Genomic DNA, 19,500 nt, shown 5'->3' on the forward strand with positions numbered 1-19,500 from the left:
CAGGTGAAGTATTATGATTACCAATCCGGGTCAGTGCTGGGAAAGGAAATTATTCACTGGGGGATCCCACCAGTGATGTAGGGGAGTAGAGGGGGAGGGGCATATTATTCTGAACCACCCCTTTAAACCCCCCCCACCGGAACACAAATTAAGATGTGCCTTTAATCATGAACCCACTGAAATAACCCACGAGAGGAGCGCTTCCTTTCCTATAATGCTGCAAGCAAGTTTAAAGGTGCACACGTTTAAACCACAAAAAATACTGGCGGCAACTATTTTCTGCAGATTACTATCCTAATAAATAATTTCACAGACACCCTGACTTCACATTCAAGTGGTCTTGTGTTTAAGTGGCTCGACTCTGGATCTGGCGTAGCGAGTTCTCATCCATCTCAGTTATGTACAGGTCAAGAACACAAATACTTGAGGGTGCAAACAGATTTCGTGGATCCCAAATACGGAAGCCATTTTTTGCCAGATCTGGGAAAATCCGCCCCAATGACCAGCACTAATCCGGGTTCATATGTTACCGTGTGTAGCAGAGTACCTCGCACCTGCATGTATTGATAGGAGTGTGGAGTCTAGGATGCCTACAGACCAGATCACACTTCAAGGCTGCCATTTACGTGAAGTTACAATATGTTGGTTCATGTGCATTGCATATGACCTTTGTTTAATCACTGTAGTTGTTTTTTTATTAACGTGCCATTTTCTGCTCAGATGACATACTGGACGCTTTGCAGGCAATTTATTTGCTAGCGCATTTGGACCTGATGTCTGATGTTGTAACATGGCCTCTTTTCTGGTTGCCTATACCATACCCTAGTCACTGCACCAGTCCTGGTTTTTACCCCACATACCAGTCAGTGCCACGAACACGCAAGCCTGTTTAATAAAGTTCTGTATAAAAACTAGATTATTCATCTAATAATTATCCATACTGAGTCTGTATTCCCTTAGATCCAAAGTCCACATGCAACGTTTTGCACATTACCTCCCTTTGAATTAATACACATTTAGACCGAAAAGATAATACCTTGCGAATTGCATTCGCTTTGTGCCACTCTTCATCGCTTCTTTATTTCCACTTTTCCATTATGGTTCATTCATTCATTGGTAAATTGATGTAATTCCATACTCAAGTCAATAATACTAATGGATTATATGAATGCCACATGGTTACAGAGGCTCTTTATTGCAATCACTACTCTATACCTATGATTATACTTCACTTAATAGCAACTATTTTAAGCCGCCTGCAGGTTTGAAAGCCTTTCATACAAAGATAGAAATCCGCAGTTTATATCCTGTAAAAAAAAATGAACACTATTTGAACCTGCCAAAATAGTACTTCGGTGACATTGTATACATGTGAAATGATGCAACCTCAAAACACAATAAAATTACATGATTTATTGAAAATAGTAGTAGTTTGTAATTATGAATATGAATCCGCGATAGCGGTAAAAGCTATATCATTGATTACGATATAGACAAAGATTTGGTCACAACAATTTGGCCACAATTGAACAAACACGTAGTCGGAAAAGGATTTGACAAAGGCATGTCACGTCGACGGAAAAGTATAGAAAAACACATATTTACTAAGCAAAGGCCACTGACATGAACATCCAGAAATGAACTGGTCTGCATTTTAACAAACGCTGTGTAAATATATCCTAGGCATTTTGGAACAAAGTGAAAATTGGGGTACAGTAAAAGCTTTGTTATATGATACCCTCTGGGAATAAATAGTGCTGATAACAAGATATGCTGGAACAGAACGTATGCATTCCGTATAAAGGAAAGCCTGGCAACAGAGCAAAAAGCTCAGATACAAAGCATCCTGGACTTCTGCTCCATTTACTTGTTCTTTATCATCAGGAATTTCTATGTCTGGACTTTGCTCTGACATATTATCATCCAGGATGGTACTATTGGCAAATACAGGTCTCAGTTAATAGTGCGGTTCAGTTAACAAAGCTTACACTGTAGTATGAAAAATCGGTTGTCTACTTTGCTTTGATTTGCATATTAATTGGACTTTTGTGTTACATCCTCTGCTAGGTTTCGTGCTTATGGCACAAGAGCATCCTTGACAGCATGCGGAATCCGTGTTGCATAATGGTCATAGTTTCTCAAGGTTGCCAGGACCCCGGCTGAGTTCATGTGCTTGACCTCTTTGTGGTACTGAAAGGCATTCCCATGAATGTCGGTCAACTTGCCTGCAAGAGAAGGATACATTAATAGGTTATTAGATGGAGTGCCTTCACAGAAGGCTAAACCAACTGCAAACGCAAATACAAGAACAATTTGTTTTTAGTATTTAATCCTTTACACTTCATGATGCCATCCACATATTCCAACACAAAGGTAAACATCTACATTAAATTCATGGATATGCTGCCGTGGTAATTGCTTAAAAGCGTCCAGGATTTGAAAAGCAGTTTGATGCGCCCTTTCCTCAATTATATATGTGCAGTGTATGCCATTGCTTTCTCCTTAGATGAATGAACGTGTCAGATTTTGGGTGGGAGAGCAGTATTGGGGACTCTGCTCAGAAGAACTGATACAAGGCTTTCAGCTGAACGTTCTATGGATGGAGTACTCTAACATTCTGCAAATAACACAGTTACGCCCAGAGGAGCATTTGGTGTAAAATGGGCAAAATCTGGTAATTCTGTGTGGAACATCCTAAACCTCTGCAGAGAATGCTTGACATCAAGGCATCTCACCCGTTCCACCTAATGGAATAGTGCTCAGGGGGCATGGGAAGGGGAGTGCTATGCTAGAGGAGATGCCATGGGCAGTTGGTGATTACTTTTTTGCAGAGGTTTTGCCAAAGCAAAATGTCATTTAGTTCATTATGGTGGAACGTATAGATAGTACTGCGGAATCAGTCTGTGTGGGTATTTTGATGGTTCCACATTTGAGGTGCGGGCGGAGGGGGCAAACCAGGCCACTGAAGTGAATGGAAAAATGTGCATATCTGACATGCAATAGAAATCAGTATTTATTTCTATAAATACAACTGGGGCTTTCAGTCAGGAAGACTCCAACAGGGTTTCATAAAGCACAATCACCTTTAAGTGTTACCAAGGGAAAGAAATTAAGAGAAGTAATGCCACTGGGAGTCTAAGAGCTGAAACATCAGTGCATTCTATTAAACTGCTGAATTAGGTTTGTTGAATAAAAATTGTGTGACGAATCCTTTGGTGTTTTGGTGTTGTCACTGACCCCCCTCACCCCTGCAAGTGGGAGCCCCTTTCCATGAGGCCAGGCAGGTGAAGCTGCTACCGGATAGTCCTCCTGGGGGATGGTACTCAGCAGGAGGATCTCATGGTAAGAGACTCCCCCTCCAAAGACAAGGAGGCCCATTTAAGGTATAGCCCCGATTAGAACCATGACACCCTCACATATCCCAGCCTCTTTGCCATCTAATGACTTTATGACTAAAACCATGCACTGTTGCAACACAGGGGACATTACTCATAACTTCTGGGACGAAGAAGAGCGAAAGATCAAGAATCACCAGTATTGAGAATAGAAAGAACGTTGGACGAATAAAGCATGAAGCTCCAAGACAACCAGATTGGTATAGACTTCTGCAGAGGCGGAGCTTCCCAACCATCATTAAAACTGAAGAAGGATCACAAGAAGGAAAGCAGCTGCCAACCAGGACGTACAGCCGCAAAGCCCGGGAACTGCGAAGAAGCCAGCTGGGCACTCCGCTCCTGGGATCACGGGGAGACTGGAGCTCCTTTACCCGGTGGCGCAGACAGAATATAGGAGAAGGGAGGCTGAAGGACAGGGGTGCAGCGAGGGTGGCGCCTACATTGTCCAGAAGATCGGGAGCCCGAAACCGAGGAGAGACCTGCACAGAGACGCGGAGAATGCTGTGCCAAGAACCGAAGAAACCAGACCCTGGGAAGGAGTGACCAAGGGTCCTGCAAACCCAGAAGGTAACGGGAGACACGTTGGGACCAGTAGGGGCAGAGGAACATGGGAGGCCGAAACCCCATATGGGTATAAGGAATTGAATTATCCTCTTTGTCAGAGTACATGGCGAGAGTGGGAACTAAGCTTTATCCCACAACTAGAGACAGAAAACCAGGGTCGAGGACCTGAACCAAAACAGTGATGAATCAGAGGTCCAACAGCCTCTTCCTCATGCCAGTACTTGCCAGAACAGGGAACCAAGTCTGCAAAGTTACCATGACAGTGGAATACGGGTCTGGGACCCGCACCCAAACAAGGCGAATGAAGATTCCTGGGCACCTTGGTGCACGTGTTATCACAAAAACAGGCCAGAGCAGGCCTCCGACCGCCTCCCAGGAAACTATGAGTTATAGCCCCTACAATTGTCCCAGTCCCAAGACCCCTGAATTCCCAGATACCAGCTGACCCCAGACCACCGACCCTAAACTAATCAGCCATAAAAGATCTAACAGTATGGTCACCCAACCTTTATTTCATAATGACATTATTTGCAAGGCAAGGTACAGGGAGGGATAAATTATAGTTGAAAAGCGAGGGTGGAAGCCTTGGAAGTCGAAAGAAGCACCTGGAATGAGTGAAATGTGCGTGGGTCAGTGAGACCTCGAGACTCCCTCTGCCAGACTGAGCATGCCAGGTGCACTGTATAATGATAGAGTAGCACTATTAGCAAAATGTAGCTAATTGTTTCTTCAACCTTGGTTCCCTGGAGATGAGCCCAGAAGACCCCACTAATGGAAGATGGACGCACGAAGCTGGGACCAATGGCCTGGCATCCCCTATGAAGTAGGCTGACCATGTATAGGGTTGCACCAACCAGTCACGTGGGTTTTCACCATAGGTAATGTCACCTATGACACTGTCTCCTTTTTGCCCAGAATGTTCCATAGCAGCAGAGTTCTTTGCTGGCGCACGTATTTTTGTAGAAATAAAAACTTGTTATCCTCGCAAGAGTTTCTTGGGCCTTCTCCCTAGCGGGTTGTATTTTTTCTGGTGTTAGGGGTGTGCCTTCAATTGGTGACCTAAGCGTGTTCCCAGCACCCCCGAACCTGCTAAAGGTGTCCAAGCCGCTTCTCCAGAGGGGCCACGCTCACCTACAACTAGTCCCGACAAATGCAAATAGCATATTCGAGTGGTTTTACAGGAGTCGTCTTTGCAGAATTCCCGTCTGCTCTTTGGAGCGGGGCGCAGCTCTGAGGAGAGTGCAGGCTGGTGTTATTGGGGACCCCGTGAAGGAGGAGTTCGAGTGAACGTGCGCACGTGAGTATAAACCTGCAAGTGATAACAAGCAGGGGACGGGTATATGGGAAAGCATGAAGGGCGTGAACACGCAGATAGTGAAATTGTTGGTGTGGTAGGGGTGTGGTTTCTTTTATTTTTTTATATCCATTTTTTAAGGAGAATATTAAGTAAAGGAAAATGGAATGGTAGGGAGCCTTCACGAATGAGGGGAGAAGGTGGTACCACAGATATTGTGTAATGGTGGGAAAAAGGAAACAAATAGGAGCGCCGCATAATTAGTGGGCTCATAAATAGTAGTTCTTATTTTAGCTTGTTTTGTTCATGTTTATATTGTGTAGGGTGGAGGCCCGAGGAGGGGCATTGTGTAAGTAGTAGTGTGTGTGGAGTGTGAGAGCGGGGGTGTGAGGAGAAGGAGGGGATGGGAGAAATTGTTCTTTTTGATGGGAGGGAGGGGATGACAGACTAACATTTTGAAGGACAGCAGTGGGAGCGGCACTTTAACAGAGGCGTAGACACAGTTGTGAGACACCGTAAGGTGTCTCACCCGCTAGTCCCCAGGGATCTGTCATCCAGGTGGTCAGAACACGGTGTGGGGTACATTTATCCGCCCAGCAGAACTCCCCTACATCACCAAACTGCATTTTCCAGCAGTACCAGCAGAATGGTTGCGCTGGCTCTGTTGAGCACCATTACATTGCACCAAAACTGAGTTTTGCAGTCACCGAAATAATGGCTGCGCTCTCTTTGCCAAGCACATATGGTGCGAGATGGAACATGTAACATCCCGAGAAAGGCTGCCAGTGTGTTCCTTATGTGCACCAAAGAAAATAATTGAAAAGCAGCGCTGCTATCTCAAAATTTCCCATTGATAAAGGAAATATTTTGCATTTAAAATGACTGCACCCTGATGCTCTTTTCCACCGTTTCAACAGTACAAAGTTCTGTAACAGTGAGTCCATCCACATTCAGGTTGTGCTCCAACAAAAGGGGGCATTTCTCACTGAATGACAGGCTGTGTCAGACAAGGTCTGTGATATAACAAAGAACTTCACTCCAAGCCGTACAGAAAAACGCTTGACTTTCTGCAACAAAATATCACAGCTAAACTCTTCACAAGAAGCCCTATCTCTCTGTGCTTATGTTAGTTTCAGTGGACCCTTGCCTTGAACAGATTTCTGTGTATGAGTGTAAAGACCGGAGGGGGGGGGGGGGGTCTGTACTTCCGCTCTCTATTTGGTAGAGGAGAGACACAGAGAGCCCTGCCAAGATTCTCTAATATTGGTACGTGGTCGAGCAATCAAGGCCTAGCTTCTCAGGAGGTGATGCGAGCTGGTTCTTAAGTACAGTGTAGTCCCCGAGCACCCACGAAGGAATTTCCACACACTGTATCGGATAAAACACAGTTTTTATATAATATTCAAGGTCATATACACGGTCACGATAACTCACTTTGTACTTCAAAAATCAACAATGGTAAATATGTACAAGTCTAAAGTGGTACCACCAACGTTATTAGATCTCATTAAAGTGCATACGTCAGAATGACAAAAAGATCAATATAAAGAGGAAACCAGCAGTAGAGAGAGGAAGGAAAGCAAGATGGTTGAGCAATTGGCAGAATACTGGTCCCACTACCTAGACACAGTTCTGTGTGGAGATCCCCCCCACCTGGGCAACCTGTAGAAGAAAGATACAAGCCCAGTCCATATATTGTTCACACTAGACTTTCCAATAGTTCTGCAACCCCAAAGTACCTGGCGTTGTAGTGTTCCTAGTCGGGGAAATTGACAACCCTTCTCGAGGGCCCTCCCTTTAATGCAGGAGTCACGGGTCGTCGAACGTCTGACGGAGAATAGGTCGAGCTACAACGGTGAAGTGGCCACGTTGTTCCTGGCGGTGCTCGTTGACGGGGAAGCGTAAGCATCCTGCAAGGAAGAGGCGTGCGGGGCACCTCAATGTCAATAGTTTGGGATCGCAAAGAGTTGAAGAACTGTGGCCCAGCAAGGGCGTCGAGTCGTCGGCGTCTGTGGTCTTTGGGTGGCGGGAAACCCACCGGTGGATGCTCCTCGGCGGTCAGGCCTTCTCCGGCAGGATACAGCAGCGACAATGCGGACGAGAGCGTTCTTGGATAAATGAAGTTCTTAGGCAACGGGAGCATGGCGGCTCCAGTAGGCGACGGCGGTCGTCGACAGTGGCGGACAACAGTCCGGGCGCTTTTCCTTGGAGTTCCGCCGCAATCCCCGTATCGGGTCGGCAGCTTGTCAAAGGTCTGTCTACCAGGGAGCTTAGGCAAAGATCGGCTGTGCACGATGGTCCCTCGTAGCTCGGGAAAAGGGCGCCTTACCAGGTCCTCTCTGGGTCAGTTCTTGAGGCACAGCAGATTTCAGATTGCGAAGGAGTGCAACAGCAATTCTTCTCGTCCAGCAGGGCTCAAGGTTAAGCTTCAGTTACTCCAGTTACTCGTCGTAGTGGACTTCAGCTTCCGAACACGATTCCTAGCAGTGAGAGGTCCCCAGATATACTGTTTATCTCCCATTCATTCTGCTGGGTCACACTCTAGCATCCAATCACAACTACGGGCATTCATGCAGGCAGGCAGCCAATCAGGCACACAAGGTATTCAGGCCATTCACTTCTCTCCAGACACTCACAACAAGTTATGTGCATTGGGACTAGTACCGAACGATTCAACTCTCCTAGCTGCATTCATACCGGTTTCGGGCAGGGCTGTCTCAACCATTGTGTCAAACACCAGATACTAGACAGCCACAACAAAGAATTAATATTCGTCACACACTCCATTCACCTAGGTCCCACCCACAGGCGTACCCAACAACATACGGTCGTTGAGAAGGCTCCAGCCAGTCTGGCCAGCACTTCCCCACACTACCATATACGGAACTTCCACCCAACAGCCAGTCAGGGGGAAGGGGCAGAGGCAGGGCTTCCCGGGACTTTGGGAAAATCAAGGTAACAGGTGATGGAAGGCAAGAGGCCATGGGGGCCATTTTTTCTCCATCAGGAATCTACCGATTCCAATGACAGGGCCTGGGCATCCCAAAATGGAGGACGCTCAGGGCACCAGTCATTTCAGCACGGAGCTGCCACCAGCCCATACCCTGCTCTGTGGGTCACACACAGGTGCCCAAAAACATACACTAGGGGCACAGGGTTGTACCCCTACCGATGGGTGCCATAAGGGTATCCCACGGGTCTGTTCACCAAAAGAGAGAGAAAGAGAGAGAGAGAGCTGCACCGCCAGGAGTCCCACATGAACTCCTGCGCGGAAAACACAACAGAACACACAATAAAAACAGTAAAGGACAAGGATACAGAGGCCCTGTCCCTCTATTGCATTTCCAGCATCACAATGAGAAATTGACTAGGGCTACAAATAATGTTTAGAATCTAGATCTAAGAGAAAACCGCCTTGTGAAGTGACAGCAAAGGAAAATTAACCACATGTTAAATGGTGCTGTTTACAAACAAGGAAATGTCTGTTAAAAAGTAAATTGTTGAATTAAGGCCCTGTCCTTACATAGAAAGGTGAGGGGGGTTTGTTTTAAAACATATGTAGGATGCTTAATACCAACAGTTTTGCTTTCTGGCCCAGGAAATAAATAAATACATTTGCTGGAGTCACAGAACAGGTTTTTTGCCTGGCTTCAAAGGACTTTGCTTCCTGGGTACAGGATCTGCCTCCCAAGTGGACCAGCCCCCGGATAGGCAAGGGTGGTGGATCTCGCACCCTCGTCAGACTCTGTGGCAGTGCTCCAACCTGGTACAATGGATTTCTGGGGCACATGGGTGTGACATTTTAGCAGCACATCCCCTCAACTCAAACTGGGGAGCCTCAAAGGCAACTCCAGAGCAACATTGGATACAGGCTGGCTAAAGCCTGACATTTACCTGGGGGTTGGGAAGTATGCCCTTATTTGGAAGACAATGCTGACCCATTTGGGGAAAAAGACTGTTCTGATTTAATAAACTTTAGGACTTTTATTTCTGCAACCGGAAAACACAGTAACACGACAGTTTAACAGTTTAAATGTAATTTTGGTGGCATTAAAACAAGACATTGTAGCTTTCCCTAGCATGTGGGGGGCGCAAACAGCAGAACAATGTAAATCATGGGAAAAGTATACATGGTGATACTTATTGTTTTTGGCTAAAAGAACTGTGGGAGGGCCATTGGCATTGTAAACCCGCACCATAAAACGGATGTCATGTCCCTGAAGTCCAACCGGCTGACAGGAAGGCGGTAACAGTAAACCCTGACCAATCCAGTTGTTAGAGGCATGTCAAGCCAAAGGACTGCCCCCATAGTAAATCCTGTGATGTCACCCATCTTATAAAAGGTAGAGGCTCACAGAGACAAAGGACACTCTTCTGAATTTTCCAGCTCCTGCATATCCAGATATTCCATATTCATCCTGCCAAATTCCAGATTCCACTGCCAGGGCAGAGCATAGCTGACCCAAACCAGGCAGGACCACTGATCCAGGTAAAACCCCAATAAAAATCCCAATAACTCAGGGAGAAGGGGGAAAGGTGGCTGAATCCTCATTGGGATTATCCAGTGCTGCCTGCTTGCCCTGCTACATTTTGCCAACAGTGCTACTCTATCATTATGCAGTTTAACATGACATGCTCACAGACTGGTACAGGGGGATTCTTGAGGTCTCACTGACCCAGACACATTCTCACTCATTCCAATCGTGTCTTTCGACTTCCAAGACTTCCAACCTTGCTTTTGAACTATAGTTATCCCTCCCTGTACCTCGCATTACAAATCATTTAATTCTGAAATAAAGGTAGGGTGACCACTCTCTTAGATCTTTTATGGCCAATAGGTTTATGGTCGATGTTCTGGGATCAGCTGGTATCTCGGAAATCAGGGGTCTTGGGACTGGGACAGTTGAATGGGCTGTAACTCTTAGTTGGCTGAGAGGGAAGGGGGCCGGAAGCCTGCTCAAGCCTGTTTGTGATAACATGTGCACCAAGGCGCGCAGGACTGTCTCGTGGCCTTGCAGGGCACATTCTTTCTTAGAATAAACATATTGGCAACAAGCTTAGATCAAAGAAGTGTTTCTGTGGAAGGTAGCAGCGTGGACCTCTAATCAATGCTTGGGCTTGTTCAGATTTCCCCTTCAGACTTGTGTCCTGTGTCTAATGCACTAAATCCTGCATGGCCGTTTAGGCCCTATGCTTCAATTGTGTCTCCAAAATGGTGTCAGCTTATATGTGGGCACTGTCTAAACATCTAACTTCCGTATAATATGATCGTGGTGGGATTCTTAGCAAGCCCCCCTGGCACATTACAGCTCTCCTAATGGGGCTCACTTCACCCTAAAGGGCCTAGGGGGGTGGGATCTAGGGAGGCAGTGAGAAGGGAGGATGAGCGCATGCATGGGGGAGGAGAAGGGGTGTGTTACTGTAGAAGTAATGGAAGGGCGAAAGTTAGGAGGGGAGCAAACCCATCCTAACTTTCGCCCTTCCATTACTTCTACAGTAACACACCCCTTCTCCTCCCCCATGCATGCGCTCATCCTCCCTTCTCACTGCTTCCCTATACAGTGGGGTCCCCTTTTGTGGTATCAAGGCCCTGCACACCGATCACAAATTTTTCCCTGATCACACATTCTTCAGGCGTGCATGTCATATAGATACATACCCCATCACCTGCCAGATCCTCATAATTCTGAGGGTCGGGGGGTGGGACAATGGTGGTGTGATACAAGCGGGCCACTTTGTCTGCATTGGCAATGGGAATCATGTGAGGGATGGCATGGTCAGTCTGTATCTCACTATCGTTTGTATTGCAAGTTTTTTTCAAAAATCCAAATTGACACCATCATCATTGCACTACTAGGCACTACTTTGGCACAACACCGGAGGCCCAGTTGGCAGGTGCAGAAGATGACCAAGATGAACTCGATAACAGGTACCAGCACCTTCATATTGACGCCTAACCAGGACGGTGTGAGAAACCTGAAGGTGTCTCACCCGCTAGTCCCCAGGGATCTGTCATCCTGGTGGCCAGGACACGGCCATCCCTTTTGGATCTAGTTCCTGGGGGTGGACCACTGTGGGAAGATCATCTGGATGAGGGGACTTCGGGGAGTGGAAGTGGGAAACTGGAGGTTGATACGCGGTATCCCCTTCCAAATAACACCTTTTCCCCCATCCTACGAGGTAGGATACCTAGGAATTCAACCCCCACCCCTTTTCCGGCACAAACACTTTCTCATGGACAGTTCATCATGAGCAGCAACTGAGTAACACCAGAGCAGTATGGCTGACATGTCCCAGCAAGGTCAGGCAATTATGGATTATTACACACAACTGACCTCCATCGCACTTCCCCATACAGATAAAAGGCGGAGCACGAAAGCACACTCTGAGCGAGGTAAACCGCACGAGGAAACGAGCAGTTCTAAGATGGCAGTTTAGTACAAGGAGTAAGAGGGTGAGACCAGAGAGTCGAAGGAGACAAGTACCTCTGACCTCTAAAGACCATTACTTTCATGAGCCTTGGAAAGTAAGAAACCCGAAGACCAGGAACTAAGGTTGATCAAACCTGCAAATTGTGTCAGAGGTACCTGGGGCTCTCCCGCGTTGATAACCAGGGCAGGGAGGAGCGATTGCCACCCTGGTACTGTCCTTGGCTCCGATAACTGTTAGGCAGAAACCTGTGCAGTTCCCTTAGGGACCACTGCAAAAAGTTTAAGACTACAGGTGTTAGCAGTAAACCCAATTGGTAGCAGTCTCTACCACCCAGATTTACCTGGTAGCTGTGGCTGAGCAGTCAGACTTCTCTCAAGAAGAGTTAGGCAGTATATAGAGTATAGACATTAGGTACAAAAATACAGTAGCACAAGCAAACACTGACCAGAGCTTTGGTATAAAAGTATATAATCATTTATTTAAAAACACTTGTAAAAATACACTGGCACTAATATGTCAAGCAAGTTCAAACACAGTCACTAGAAATATATACACCTCCCTGATTAATTATTCGACAAATCTTAGGAAAAGAACACCACTTATTATCAACACAGAGGTGAGCGCTTAACCAAGATGGCACTCCAATAATTATTTAAAAAGGGAGAGAAAAGGCAGAAATAGGAAACCACACAATACCAACACTTTTCAAGAACCACAGCAAGTCAAGAAAGGCAGGGTCTACTGTAGAGCAAAAAGTTCATAGGCCAGGCCCACTCTTGGAGAGAGCAAGGCGGAATGTGCCCAAGATCACACAGTTGATGTACACTTTAAAAGTCTTTGCAGCTAGTTCAAAAAGGAGTTAGATCAGTTCAGAAAAGTTAGTTAACAGGTCCGAGGTCACCCCAGGATAGAGAGTCAAGGATTTACGGGACACCTTGGACAGTCTGTTGCAAGGGAGACCAGGCGGGACACAGTACCTAAAATGGTGATAAAGCTCCAGCGGGGGCAGTTGTTCCTGGCAGCAGGTGCAAGTTGGTGTTTCGTCCAGGGGAAGAGAAGATCTTGACGTGGAGGAAAGCTGGAGGTCGTTGCACTGCCAGGGACGAAACCAGCCGCGGAGTTTCCCGGTTAAAAGGTACTACCCTTTTATTCGCGGTAGTGGTGAAGCGTGGCTATCCGGCCGCCGGGGTGCTTGGCACAGGTGATTCGACCACGAGACGATCCAAGAAGGCGAACAAGGGCGAACTGGTTAACCCCACCAGCTCAAAGGAAGAAGACTCTCCTGAAAGAAGATCTACTCGGTCGTTGGGAAGTGGCGAGTTCAGTTCAGCAGGGCTCCACCGGTGGTGTCGTCGTTGCAGGTCGGCTCAGCTTCTCCCTCGTCGGATTCTTTAGGTCCTGTTGCGACTTCTGAAGTTCCAGTCCCCAAAGCCCTGCTTTTATGCAGAAAACCCCCATTCATCAATCCTAGCTGTCACTCAAACATGCTAATTGGTGAGCCGGGCGGCTCACCACTGGGCCAATCACACACGAGTGCGACTTGAGTTGCCGAGGCAACTCAGTCCAGGGTGCCTATTCCCCCCCCCTCCCACACATCCTGTAGACCCAGACAGAGTGGCACCACTTTTGGAGGCTTCTGTGCAGAAGCCCGCCAAAAGTGGAACAAAGGGCTCGACTTGGGTTGGAGTTACAGAGGCGAACACAAACGCCATTTTAAAACCGAGTCCTGGCAAAAAGACCCAACCGGGGAATAAATATTAAATAAATAACCCGGCGGTATCTTTAACATTGCACCAAAAAAAGTGGTGCGTTTAAAATGAATGGGAAAATCACATACGAAATATTCCTGTGGAATATTTCTCGTGGTATCCACTGCCACCAGCCAGAAACTCGACAAGGGGGGACTGGACAGTGCCCCCTTGGGAAACAGACCCAGGGGCAATCTAATTACCCCTACCAGTACTTCCACAATATGATGGTTTGTACTGGTTCTGTTCACAATTTGAGACTAGTAAAGCCAATGGTGACTTTACATGACCTGGGAGACAGTAGTCAGTCCCAGGGTATGGAGTCTATGTTTGGGGGTCACTATGACACCCCTGTGTTGCTGCACTGAGGATGCTGTGTAACACATATACCAAAAACACATGAAGCCCCATGGAGTAAAAGACCCCATAGCCCATAAAACACATTACATAGTCAAAGGACATTCTCAAATCATGCCTAAGAGTGGGAGAAAGAGAGTCTCACTCTTAGCAGGAGAAAAAAAATAAACCCCAAAAATCCAGCAAAGCTGCTGGGGGACTCACTAGATTTGGGAAATTAGCTTATACAGAGAATTCTCCCTAACAATATCAAAGCACTGTCAGAAAAGACAGCACAGCCAGTGTGTTGGAGAGACTGATATCAAAACAGCTTGTGTTTTGAACCAAGGCTGCAAGCGGCAAGATGAAGAGATGGGTTTCGAGGGGCAGGGGGAAGGGGTTTGGGTGAATGGGACCCAGAGGAGGAATGCGGGCTTCACAACGTTGAAACTGTGGGAAATGTGGACACATTTCAAGAGAGTGTAGGAGCAGATAAGGGATGGGGTATAATTATGGCCCACCACCCTAGAGGCACCCACAAGGGCTGATGCCCAGAATGACTTCTATACCCCACGAAATACACCAGGCTTATATAGTTACCCACACAGATCCCATGCCCACCTGCGCAGCAGCAGCAAGCAGTACAATAATACACACCCCAGCACACATTCCAACAGGAAGGTGGCCCCCAACCCCATTCAAGGGAACACCAAACCGTATGGTCGCCCCCTTTTGAGGTGCAGCTGTGGAAACCCCTTTTCCTTTCCCGGGACAAATGCATATCCTAACTAGACAGCCCACAGAGAACTCTTGCATATCCGGTCCTGTCAATGACCCTCGACCCTGATGAGGAACGCTTGGTCGGGACAGAGATAGTAAACCAGCAATTAATTTTTATGGTTGATTCGGGTGCTACGAAATCATACATCAGCGAGGGGGACTTACCATTATTAGGCAAAGCTCTTGACACGCAGGGCTTCTCACAGCTATTTCTATGGTTCTGTACACAAAAGATTTGGATGGAAAGGTGGGAGGGAAGGTGCTGCGCGCTCCCTTTTTGTATTCTGAGACTTCTCCTGTCAATCTGCTGGGCAGAGACCTGCTCAGTAAGTTGAACATAACAATCTAATTTACTGATCAAGGCATTGTTTGCGCCATGCCAGGAATGTGCGCAATAAGAGCAATGGTAATAATACATGCAGTGGAGGAGAGGTGGCAGTACGAGGGATGACCGTAGATCCAGTTGATTTATGGAATAACAGTGCTGGTGGAGGTGGTGCCACAAATTGGCAAAGGTTGTTGGAGAGTGTCGACAGATTTTTATCATTCACCCTGTGGTGTCCCCGGAATTGGTGGCGGGCACAATCCTGTCCCTAGACCTTCAAGAGTTGTTGTCAGCAAAGACAGTGGTCCTACTAGGGTCTGACAGACATGGGTGTGAGTGGTGCATAGTGCTTTGCATCAACCTCACTGTACCTCTTAAGGAGGCGACTGATGCAGAATTGTTTAAGAACAATGACAGTGATGAAGAGATAATCCTGGACATTTGTATACCCTCTGGGATCATGGTGCCATACAAAAGAGTGCAGTGCACATTGATGGCCATTGTGGCCTGGCCCTGCTTCATTGATGCAGACTTAGTATATGTACCTGAGCAGTTATGGACCACCAACCACAACTGCACAGGTACACATGATGTTGGGCTTTTAAAGGAAGTAACCCCAGTACACATAACACTAAAGGCAGGGGTAGTGCTAACCCAGGTGAAACAGTACCCACTATCAAGAGAAGCAGAGGAGGGAATCAGAGACACTATACAGGCCCTGCTCAATCAAGGGATAATCGTGCCATCCACATCACCGGGTAACACAGCGATCTACCCCGTCAAAAAGGCAACCAGGGGCAATTGGAGAATGATCCAGGATTTGCGTGGACAACGTGATTGTATACTATCACTCTCCTACAACTCCCGGCTCGCAAGGGGTGCAAGGTTGACAAGGCCCGCAGGAAGTGCTGTATGTAGGTCAGCTAATAGCAAACGGCAAAAGAATGATACCAGACAGAGTGGCGTCTGTGCGCACCAACCAGAGCCCCATTACAGTGAAGGACATGCAGAAATTCTTAGGGTTATGCAACTATGGCAGAGCATAGATTTTAGACTATGCAGTACATACCAGCCTGCCCCTACTGGCCCTGAAGAAGTACAAAAAAGCAATCACAAACTAGTGGACAGTAGACATGATTAAAAACTTCAATGACCTAAAGGAAGTGATATCCACAGCCCCAGTGCTCTCCACTGTTAGGACTGATTTTCTATACTCTGGCCTGGCAGACAGATGTATAGAAGACCAACCTATATTGTGACAGGGACAACTCTGGGAAGCTGTAGCCAAATCAGTTTTGGTGGCAGTGACAGGCGGTCTAGACTAAGTTCTTCAGAGGGGTGAGCATGTAAAGGGTCCATAATGAGGTCACACAATGGGAGTCACAAATTGCACTTAGACAGGATGTATAAAAATACAGTTATTTAATCATGGCCAAAACACGCTATAAGAAAATGAATACAGGCAGGTAGACTTATCACCCAACACCAGCAAACTAAATACATATATACATTCACCAGGTTATAATGCACAATACAAATCAATTACTCCTGCAAAGGAATGGATAGGTAGTATTATACACCAAAAAGGTCCACAGAGAGGGTCCATAGCTACAATTGTCCAGCCCCAAGTTGCCTGGGGCCTTGTGCCCTACTGTTCAGGATACAGTTCCACAGAACTTAGGATGCAAGAAAAAATGCAGGTAGGGTCTCTGCGCTCCAGTTATGGATTCTTAGAGTTAGGATTAGATGTAGACAAGTGCCCAAAATTATCCCCAACAGTCAGAAGTCTTGCCAAGGCAAGTAATGGCAAAGCCAATAGAGTTAGAAATTGGATTATTATAAGCACATTGACCTATAATGAGAGTATAGGGATATGTTAAAAGCTCAATAACCTACCCCCCTTACTCCGAATCTTCCCAAGTCTTTCCAGAACAACGGAAGGGTGTCCTGGCTTGCTTTTCCCGCCGAAATCCGCAGTCCTCTATTTTCAGGGGTTGCATGTTCGAGCTTCTCTCTGGTTGGGATCTTTTGCTGGTGCAAGGACTCTCAGCAAAATAATGCAAAAATAAACGATGCATCAATCTTTCCGGGACTGGACTCGTGCCAGGAAAGCAGGTTCTCTCGGGACTGAACTTGTGTCAGGAAAGCCGGTCTCGGACAGTGCACGCTACGCACAGTGATACAACAGGACTCAGTAGCCACGGTCAGAGTTTCCGGTCTTTCTCGGGTCCCCTTGGGGCTAGGACGCTGAAATTGCACAGAATGTTGTTGCAGTGGCAGCTGAGGGTGTGCCAAGTTTCAGGCTGAATCCCGGAACAGTGACGAAGTTAGCACGGTAGCCCAAAAACGAAGCTGGTTAGCCACAGGATGGTTCCAGGACACCTCTGAAAGGCGGTTTCTGTGCTGGGCACAGAGCAGACGTCTGGAATGGATGGTCCCTCCACTCCAAGGGTCGTAGCACCTTCGTAGGGCTACTAAAGATCTCAAGACAGACAGGGCTCCACCAGAGCTGCGGCAGAAGTTGGTTGCCAGGCATCCTTCAGTCAGGTTTCGGGTTTCTTTGTGGGTCTCTCAGCTGGACAGGATACTTGGCTCCTTCAGGTTTCTTCCAGGATCTCTGAAGAATGCATGCAGGGGTCCTCCTATCCTAAAAGCCAGATAGGAGCTGAAACTCCCACTAGCCAATAGCAGAACTAGCCTACGCACACACCTCACAATGGTCCAATCAGGACCACTGGCAGGAACACTCATGCATACCACCCAGACACACAGAAACCAGGATGTGGATTAGGGTCAGACTGACCCAGACCACATCCTGCCTGCAAACACAGATAGCCCTCCAGTAGCCCTCCAAAAGATTCTGCTTTCCCGGGGCACTGGAAGTCCTTATACGGATCTTCCTGGACTCTGAGGCCAGGAAGAAGGCTAAACAACAAGATGGCAAAAATAACAGGTGAAAATCTCGTGGCACGGCCAGGTTTGACCAGTACCCACAGTTAGTGGCCAAACGCGGTAAAGCTAAAACGAAATTCCCCAAAAAGTGGGAAAACGTCACTGCTGCCACCAGCCCATCTTTTAAGCACATCTAGAGTAACCAAAAATCCTTTGAGTGTTAGTCTAGGGCAACACCAACAAAAAATGCACCCCATTGCACTGCAGTGTAAGCTCCATTGTGCAATGATAAAAAAGTAACCACAAGTGACACAAAAGTAACCACAAGTAGCAACATAGTCACAAGACTAAGGGAAACACTGTTTCCCAGTACTGATAGCCTGAAGGACATATCAGTTTCCCCATAACATATGAGCAAAGACCAGTACAGTGAAGCTTAAGGCTTCACTGTACAGCAAAAAGTACAGGTCAGATTAAAAAATAAAAGCAAAACATTTGGGGGGTTCCATAGAGATGGAAGGAAAGGTGCAGTAAAGAGATTCTTTCCTAACAGCCACCCCACATATACTCACATTCTAACAGTAAGCTCATGACTGCAATACTGATCCAGAGGAGTGCAATGGGCCACAAGCCACTGGCCTATTACAATGGTACGCTTGACTCAGTTATGCAAGGGCAGTTCGCGTGCAAGCAAGCACCTGCTGCAGCTGCATTCGAAAAAAGCTCCACAATTGTGATGGGATGCTCCATCACTTTGCATGTGGAGCATTCAGTGTTTGCCATTTTGGAGGGATCGAAGTCTACCCTGGCTACACAGAGAGCTTCAGCAAATGAGATTATCCTCTCAAGCCCAAACATCCATGTTGTGCAATGAGAAACAGTTATCCCTGTCACCTTTTTGACAGAATTGTGCACAGACGAGGACTTAGCAATATATGAGAGTCACGTACAAGTGAGAGGAAGATGACATCCCCAAGGCAAGAGATAGCCCACTGGCAGAGGGGGAGGTTCTCTTTGTTGACGGGTCAGCAAAAATTGACCAAGAGACAGGCCAGAGACATATGGGCGCTGCAGTGGTGCACCTCGAGAGAGGTGAATATGAGACATTGGTTATGAAAAGGCTGCTGATGCATTATTCGTTCCAAGCATCGGAGCTCATAGTGCTCACTGAATTGCTGCGGGCATCGCAAGGGTGCCATGTGACCATTTATTCCGACTCAGCATACGTCACTACAACAGTGCATGCCGGTCTGCTGTGGTGGAAGAGGAGGCTTTCCAGAGAGCGGATGGTTTCCCAGTACAGCATGCTGCACTACTAGACATTTTGATCTCCACATTGTCCCAACACTCTGTAGTGGCAGTCGTTAAATGCGCTGCCCATAGCAACAACACAGACAAAATCTTACTGGGAAACGCTGCCGCAGACGCAGTGGCGAGAATGGCGGCTTATATCCCGATAATCACCGGTTGCCAAGTACATTGTGACCACGCCTCCAAATAATCAGCAGAACCCCCCCCCATATACAGCCGTGCCTATTGCACACCTTATCGTACTTCAAGGCAAAGCGCCAAATGAGGAGAAAGTACCGTGGACTGTGCGCCCTAATGCCTGCGGGCTATGTCGTGTTAGAAATAAAACAAAAAAAAGAGTGGGTGCAAATAATCCCAGACTGATCTGTTGGGGAGGAAAGAGTGCACTGGTAAAGCGGTCATGCCCCAGGAACTATTAACAGC

The 19,500-nt window shown here is 47.1% G+C and overlaps 1 protein-coding gene across 3 annotated transcripts in view; it reads right to left on the minus strand.

Moving 5' to 3' along the window:
* Positions 1–1,398: 1,398 nt before the first annotated feature.
* BPNT1 (3'(2'), 5'-bisphosphate nucleotidase 1) overlaps positions 1,399–19,500 on the minus strand; it is a 756,164-nt gene continuing 738,062 nt past the window's right edge. For all 3 annotated transcript variants that reach the window (XM_069608587.1, XM_069608588.1, XM_069608589.1), the window contains one exon: positions 1,399–2,225. In XM_069608587.1, coding sequence (XP_069464688.1) covers positions 2,077–2,225 — 149 coding nt within the window. In that variant the 3' untranslated portion in view covers positions 1,399–2,076. The remainder of the gene's footprint in view (positions 2,226–19,500) is intronic.

Source organism: Ambystoma mexicanum, chromosome 4q (assembly GCF_040938575.1).
Source record: "Ambystoma mexicanum isolate Mex_15411 chromosome 4q, UKY_AmexF1_1, whole genome shotgun sequence".
In the NCBI taxonomy this organism is placed as follows: domain Eukaryota; kingdom Metazoa; phylum Chordata; class Amphibia; order Caudata; family Ambystomatidae; genus Ambystoma; species Ambystoma mexicanum.